Genomic DNA, 8,351 nt, shown 5'->3' with positions numbered 1-8,351 from the left:
CCAACCTTGTAGCAGCCAAAGTTTTCTCCCCATGCCTGTATGATATCCTACTTGTGACAGAGAATGGCCAACTCCCAAACTGATTGTTGTATAAAATCTTCTGTGTATGCCATCCTGTTGATATAGCTCTATGTAGTTCACACATTCTAAAAGACTTCTGGGAAAACACTTGTTTTATAGCTATTCCACCTAAGGTAAATCCAGTGCATCATGTTCTGTGGCTAAATGCATTTTTATCATTGTAACTGCCTGTTTCATAGCTGAGAAGTATTTCTCCGGAGGACTGCCGTGATTTTTTGTCTTGCTTCGGTTAGTGAAGATGCTCTCTCTTTTGGTGGATGCGGGGATTGCAGTATAGGTAAGGTGCTCGGGTGCTTGGGTTTATTCATAGTTGATATAGTGGACCCAGACAAGCTCACTAGTGTGGTTCCATTACCTGTTGATAAGCTCAGAGGACGCTTCAGATGTGGACTAGTCATTATGTGAGGGGGCACTGCTTTCTCTGGAGTAAACGATCTTTGTGACACTGGGAGGTTTCCATGACCTCTTTTTAGTTCAAACAGCTGTTCCTTGGCCTGGGTCAAGGCCTCAGTAAGCTCATAGCGTTCTTCACACTCCATGCGCACGGTTTCTTTGAGGAATGCATTCTGAAATGAGGAGATTATACATTTTATTTCAAAACGCACAGGCTTTTTACCGTGTTTCCCCGAAAATAAGACAGTGTCTTATTTTTTTTTTTTGCACGAAATAAGACACTAGGTCTTATTTTCGGGGGATGTCTTACCTGGCTGGGGGAGGAGTGGACGAGGTCCCGGAAGGCGGCGTGCTGTTGCCGGTCCCGGCGGATGTCGCTTCCATTGTGCGTGTGTGCGTGCGGGAGGGAGCTGCGGCTGGCGTGTGGGCGGGGCAGGAGCTGCGTGCGGGCGTGAGCTGCGGCCGGTGGGCGGGGCGGGAGCTGCGGCCGGTTTTTACACAGTTTATGTGCAGCTACCCCGAAAGTAAGACCTAGCGGATTTCTGTAATATAAGACCTACCACCGAACTAGGTCTTATTTTCGGGGTAGGTCTTATATTACAGAAATCCCTGAAGATAGTGCTAGGTCTTATTTTCGGGGTAGGTCTTACTTTCGGGGAAACACGGTATACATGTATTTAGCATGTATGCATGTTCGTAAATGGAAATATGAATACATGCAAATATTAAAAGGATAATTTTTAAAATATTTACTCAACTGGCACTTGCAAAGTAGAAATGAGTAAATCTGCTTGGGTCTTATAAGCAGGGAGTTCATTAAATCGTGCTTTAAAATCCATAAAAGCTGAATTAAGCAGCAAACTTTATTGAAGACTATGGGGGAAGGGAATCTTCATACTAAATTCTGACCATTTTCAAGGCTAAAAGGCAAGCTATTGTCCAAAATAGGCATAGGGAGCTGGGCACTGCCATGGGGGATATTCAAAGCTAAACTCCAGGGATAGCAAATATTGTCCAAAGACTAGAGGCATGTGCATTCTTACTTGAATCTTAGTGTGCTTTGTGTATTTCTTCCAGAGCTGTGCAGTAATCCAGTGTGGAACTTTGCCTATGTGCAGAAGCTTCCTGTAATAAAGACCAGTCACTGCTGCTCTCTGTCTTTGTGAAGGGTGACTAGTCTTCGATTACAACCCCCTTCGCATAGTTTTCTACAGGCAGTCGTAGTGCGTGGGCCTCAGCTCTGCTTTCTGCACAGGCTACGTGCAGCACAGTGATGTCACTGGCAATTTTACAGGGTAAATGGTTATTTAGGAGTTTATTTAATTGATAATGTTTGTGCCCAAGGTTTAGCTTAAACAAAGCTATTTAAATAAAAAATAGAGTGTTCTTTTAACGGGTCTTCAGGGATGACATGCAAAAAATACCAGTTCTCTAAATTACATACATGGGAGATGCCTCTTAAATGTACAGTATGTGGTGTTAGGAAACAGTATGATTTTCACACAGAATCAGTGGCACAATATTCTAGCATCACATCATTTAGATGTGTAATTGATTTTTTTACTTTTAAATTTAGCTTCTACAAACTCTGAAAGCTGTGGTTGAAAAATGAAAAACAAATGTTAAAAAAAAATGCAAAAATGGTCTCCTAAGGTTAAAGGAAGAAAGCAGAGCCTGGCAGGGAAATGGTTAAAGCACATCCATTGATAGACAAGCACACAGTCCAGAGTCAATGTACTGACCCAGTCAGGTCACCTGATTTGTCCTGAACATGTAGGACATGATTGTCAGGGCTATTAGTGCAACTGAACACTGGAACACAAATATTGAAGAACTGACTGTCTTAGTGATACAAGCTTGTAATGACATTCCTCAGAGAGCCATCAACCATTTTGAGTTCAGCTCCTAACAGGAAAAAAATAATGAATGGCCATGAATGGAGACCATACTTCATTGATTTTCACTGAATACCTTTGATTTCCATTATTTCAAAGTGTATTTTATTTTAGGTACCATACATTATTTTTTTCACATTTTGATCAAATTATATAAACTCCTGACTGATGCTGTGACTCATCTATGTGCTCCTGTCTAAGTAGCACAAAAACCAGTGATAACGTAGTTATTGCAGCAACTCACTTACTGAAAGGTGAAATCTGATGTCTTTTGATTGTTTACTTTGCAACCCCCCCCCAAGGTTGTCTCATGATCCTTACTATCATAATTAGTTTTGTCTTTTTGTATACGGGCATGAATTTAATTGGTTTATACTCCGCCATCCCCCTTTTAGTTTCAAATATAAACTTTTGTTTTAACAAAAAACCTTTGAATATAGAGTGAATACACAATTCAGTGTGACTCTTTCTTCCCCAGTACTTGTCTGAAGCTGGCAGCACGATCGAATTCCCGAAAATCGTAACGAGATAAGTCCTACCAGGAGGCGTGGGTTTGAGGCCCACTACTGGGGGGTTCGAGTGCTTTCAGTGTCACTTTCCTGAGGGACCCTAACAGAGAGGATATCTTTCCAATTTGAGGGAAATACCCTCTTAAGACAGTTGCAACAGGAACAGGAAGTGTGCTTTATGGAGGATTTCCATTCTATTCCTGTTCTGGCGGCAGTTCAATATTTTGGAGTTCGCTGATTTTCAGTGAAAGTCCAGCAATTATCTTTTGCTTGTTTGGTTTGGATAGCAAAGGGAACGGGTTAGAACTACTTTTTGGTATTTACTGCTTTCCAGGCTTTGTTATAATGATTTCCTCTGACTTCTTGTCATGGTGTTATTGGTTTTATCAAATAGGAAGTGAAGAAAAATCTGTAACAGGGAGACAGACAACAACAAAAAGCTGACAGGGCTTCTAGACTACTCTTACTCTACTAAAAAATAGACATTTCTGTCTGTGTTGCAGTGGAGCTATTTCATTGCTTCCTGTCTGTTTGAGTCATACAAGTAGATGGCCATAAAAAAAGAGGCTTGCTGTGTCCAATCTGGTCTTCAGTCTGTCAGTTTTAACTGCGATGGGATGTGTAATTTCTAGTAATTTTAACTCAACTGGCAATCATAGTGCTGTCAAATATTTTACCCTAATTGTAAATGCATATTTGGGGGTATTAATGAATAGTAGGGATGCACCAATACTGAGCATTTTCACAAGTACTCGTGAAAATGCCCTGATACAAAGCGCAGATACCGTCTCTTTATATTTTTAAACTGAAGCGACTGCCCGAGGTACTGTGCTTGCTGGGAACCTTGCAGCTCCTGTTTACAGTGTCGGCCGCACATCTTCTCCTCCTCCTTCCTGTGGGACCCTACCACCCGTACCCACTCACAAGACTATGCGGACCCCTGGTGAGACCCCACACAGCACAGCCCACCACAGCTTTTTAATTTTCATTGCTATGGGCAACCACACCAGTTGAGATAAAACTTGTCTCAGGCACTTTTTATTCCCATTTCCCAATTATGTTTTATTATTTGCACTTTTTTTTAATTATAAATGAAATTGCAGTAGTGACCGGAAGAATATATTGGTTTTGTATTGTGGCTTCTTACCTCCTGCGTGACTTGGTCTAGTTGATGTCTTAGCTGTGCACAGCTCATGTTCATTTCATTTAGTTGCTCAGCCTTTGTGTGAATGTCTTTTCTCATTTCTTCTAGGGAAGAGGTATTGTGTTCATAGTCTCTGTTTAGACGAACCTCCAACTCAGAAATTCTTTTTTTTAAATTGGCAACTTCAGTGCCCTTTGCTTGATTTTTCTCTAGAAGTCTTGCTTGAGTTTGCTGTAGCTTCTTCTCCAGAATTTGTATTTCAGTCTGCAGTTCTTCACATGCCCTGGATACTAGTGCTGGGATCTGTAATATATGAAATTGCAGCTGATTTAATTTCAGGTCTAGTGTTTACAGAGATTAGTACATTAAAAATATATTAAGAGCAGAAATAATGCAATGTATAGACCGATAGGAACACAAAACAAGAGCACCAACCAGATTCAAGAGACTTAAATATTATATATTCTCAGTTTCCTTGGGGTCATTGCAAATCAAATTAAGATGAACAGTGCCAAGCATTTGGAAATGTCTCCAAGATCTAAACATTGACTTTAGAGTAGAAGCACTACAATGGTGGCAGTGGTGAGATCTTTTATTTTGCATCATCAGGTCAAGCATCAAGACCAGCCACTTCATGAGGAAGCCTTACCGTCTTCAATATCCACCATAAACAGCAAAAAGGTGCTGGCTTGAAGTGTGATCTCTCACAAGGTAAACTTTAGACAAAATAGCTCTTGATTAAAAAAAAAGTATGTGTCCAACACAGGTACTCTGACATACGTAGAGCAATCTATAATGTGATGTAATGCTGCAGTACACTACACATGTATTGATGGGAAGTAAAGTGAATATTGCGTAATTCTGCTGGGAAACCTGTACACCAAGACTAATGTAAGGAATCATTTAAAAATCTACTGAAAAATAGAGTGACGCATACAAGGTAGCAGACAGTTTTCTGAAGAACATTCTGTTATCTTGTCTCTTATTTACTACAATAAAATTATAACTATATCAAATATGACCAGGTTTGCAAGTAAGCTAGCATTTCAAGACAGGAAGGTGTGTAGATGTATTTAAGTTATTCAAACCATTTCAAATGTATTCTTAAAATGATATAAAATGTACAAAATGTTCAGCAATAAGCAGTCATCAGTTTTCGGCTTCAGGACTTTATAGCATTGCCAACAGGTTTAGTAGGAACTTGACGTCTAGTGTAATGGCTACCTCAAAAGTTAATTGGGTTACTGAATACAGAGCTGTCCCTGGTAACAATTTGAGGAGCATGGCTTTACTGTGCAGGTCATGGTAGTTAGGTTTTCATATCAAAACACAGGACAACTTTGGAACTGTTTCAGCCATGTGCAATTGTGAGGCTACGTGGATTTTAACAGCCCAAAGTCATCCGTTTAAAGTACATTTCCCATCAATTCAAAGCTTCCAGAAGAAGATAAAGATTTTACTGAGTCATAAGAATTACTTGTGGACTGGCTGCACCTTGGTGTTGGGGTAAATAGCAGCACTTGATCAGATAGCTCAGAATACCAGTGGGGTCTGAATCAGCCAACTCCCCAGGAAACATTTTTTTCAGTTTTGGGTAGAGTGGCAAATATTAGCTTTTTCAACCTGTTTTATTGCTATCTTTTACTCTAGTGTGCAGCTTTCCACTTACTTTATCCCTTTAACACCAGGACCAAGAAGAACAAGATTTTACTAGGACAGAATGGAAAAGACAACGATGACTCTAAACCCTTCCACATTCTTCTAAAAAATGTTTTTCATACATCAAAATGGCTCTAGGTGGGAAGAAATCAGTGTATGTAAAGCAAAAACTGTTTCACTATGGACAGACTAAAGTACAAAATACAGTTTTTTTTGCCATCTTATCCCACTGAGGGATTTTCCTTTACTTACTGTTTTGTAGACACAAAAAGAAGTGAGAGGAAAACTCTCTGATAGCCCATTCACACCAGGGCGGCTGAGGATCAGCGCGTTTTCAGCAATGATTTTAAAAGGGAGGTTTTGGGAGTTTTTAATTGCATTTCAGCACTGAAACGCAATTAAAAACACCCAAAACCACGCTGATCAGCGCGATTCCATTGAAAGCTGTATGGAAAACCGCACTGATCAGCGCAGCAAAAAATGGCCAGGGAGCAGTTCGGGTGGGGGGTGGTTCCGATCGCATGAATGGTCCCCATAGCAATGTATGTGATCGTTTATGTCAGCGGATCAGTGTGGCCAAACCGCCCCGGCGTGAACGGGGCCTAAAGTAAGGGAAATGTGCCCTCTTAGACAGATGACATCAGAACAAGTGCACCCATTGGACGAGTTTCCCTCCATTCCTGGTGGCAATTCAAAATGTTGGGTTTTCTCTCCTTTTCAGTCCTGTGACATAGGTCACCGGATAAACAGAATCTCTCTCCCTAACTAGGACCCATCACCACTGCGGGGAGGAGAGCTCAGTCTCATTTGACAGTTGACTCCTCCCCCTCACCGATGCCTCATGTGACCGATGACTCCGCCCCCACACCACTCTCCATCCTGATTGGTTACAGGAAGCTGAGTGGTTTGGTGTGGGAGGAGAGCTTAGCCCCCTGTGACATGAACAATGACAGCACTCTCCTCCTCGCCCCGCTCAGCCTCCTCTGACAGTTTCTTTCCTCCCTGCTGAATGCTGTGCTGTGTCAGAGGGGATACAGAGCAGCACCCAACGGGAGGAGAGAAATCACGCATGCACTGCAATTTCAGGCGAAAGATGGCACTTTCGGCATTTTGCCAAAAGTGGTATTTTCAGCCCAAAATTCGGTGCATCCCTAATATAAACAGCTCAAATTCTTCCAGTTTATTATGATTACTATTGGCATTCAACAGCTAGCTCTAAATACCGGAAGAAAATGTAACAGACCTTCCATCATTTCATTTCTGATTGCTCATCTATAGTCCAGAACTGCACATATGATGACAGGGATTTACAATCTGTTTACATCAGATGGTAATGACAAATGGATAACTAGAATCTTGCCATCCTGTTTCCCCTGGCACATATTCATCTTTATTTGTGCTTTTCTGTTCTGGCTTTTATGATCTGGCTCTTTGCTGATGTTTACCGAATGCAGCACACATTGTAAAACAAACTGCTTGCCTCCTTATTCAATAAAAATGTACAAAGTGTAAACGAGCTTTTAATTGTATACTGACATTTTTTGAATGCCGGTAGCTCTTAAAATTAGCATACACCATGATGCATGAACATTAGAAGGTCTTTGTACCCAATTAATGAAACAACATAGCAGCATATTTGCATCTTTGCAACAATGCAAGCTTCTCCTTCACATATTTACCCATTCCGACAGTACAGGTAATCAATCTATAGGCAATTACAGTTCATTATTGAATCACATTTCTTCAAACAACAAATGTTAGCAAAAAGTTGTAACAGTTTATTTTTTAAATATGTAGTTAGTGTGCTTTCTAGATGCACAGATTTGTGTCTTGCGATACCAAAAACCAGTTCATTTATATTTTAACTGCTTGAAGACCAGGTGTTTAGATCCCCTACCTGGCCAGGCCATTTTTCAATGTTCAGCGCTGCGGTACTTTGACTGACATTTATTCCGTCACGCAACGCTGTACTGAAATTAATTTTATACCATTTTTTGGGGACAGATAGAGCTTTATTTTGGTGGTATTTAATCACCACTGCGGGTTTTATTTTTTACTATATTCAGGAGAAATTACTGAAAATTTTGAGAAAAAAAAGTTTTTTTTTACATTATGCTATAAAACAACTAATATTACCCACTTTTTTGGTAAAATATAAAAGATGGGGTCACGTCGGGTAAATAGACACCAAACATGTCAAGCGTAAAAATTGCGCGCACTCGCAAAATCGCAAAAAACTAGCATACCCAAAATTGGCCATAGGCGACGCTTTAAAAGCTTTTACCGCTCATCAGTTTAGTGTTATCAGTGATTGATGGCCCTAAAATGATTGCTCTCACTGCGACGTTCGCGGCGATATGTAACATGTGCGGCGTAATGGGTGCAATCGTCGTTTTCGCAGGTATGCGCACCTGACGCATGTTTAAATGTGTGTATGTAGGTGTGGGGACTTTTAAAAAAAAAAATTTTTTTTTAATTCTTTTTTGTGTAACTTTAAAAAAATTGGGGGGGAAACTTTAAATTTTTGTACTATTTTTTTTTTTTTCACTTAACTTTATTGCTATCACAGAGGGGGCTGAGAAACCCCCTTATGTGATAGCAAAAGAGGTGACAGGTCCTCTTTATGGAGACATCAGGGGGTCTCCAAGACCCCTAATGTCACCTAGGACC

The 8,351-nt window shown here is 40.5% G+C and overlaps 1 protein-coding gene across 1 annotated transcript in view; it reads right to left on the bottom strand.

Moving 5' to 3' along the window:
- Positions 1-253: 253 nt before the first annotated feature.
- LOC108787461 (leucine-, glutamate- and lysine-rich protein 1-like) overlaps positions 254-8,351 on the bottom strand; it is a 70,590-nt gene continuing 62,492 nt past the window's right edge. The window contains exons 8-9 of the mRNA XM_018557031.1: positions 4,026-4,325; positions 254-647 (exon numbers count right to left, since the gene is read on the bottom strand). Coding sequence (XP_018412533.1) covers positions 255-647; positions 4,026-4,325 — 693 coding nt within the window. The 3' untranslated portion in view covers position 254. The remainder of the gene's footprint in view (positions 648-4,025; positions 4,326-8,351) is intronic.

The sequence above is a fragment of the Nanorana parkeri genome, unplaced genomic scaffold (assembly GCF_000935625.1).
Source record: "Nanorana parkeri isolate BGI_ZX_2015 unplaced genomic scaffold, ASM93562v1 scaffold263, whole genome shotgun sequence".
NCBI classification, from domain to species: Eukaryota; Metazoa; Chordata; class Amphibia; order Anura; family Dicroglossidae; genus Nanorana; species Nanorana parkeri.
Note: the sequence above shows the minus strand (reverse complement) of the source record. Positions and strands in the feature narration are given on the sequence as shown.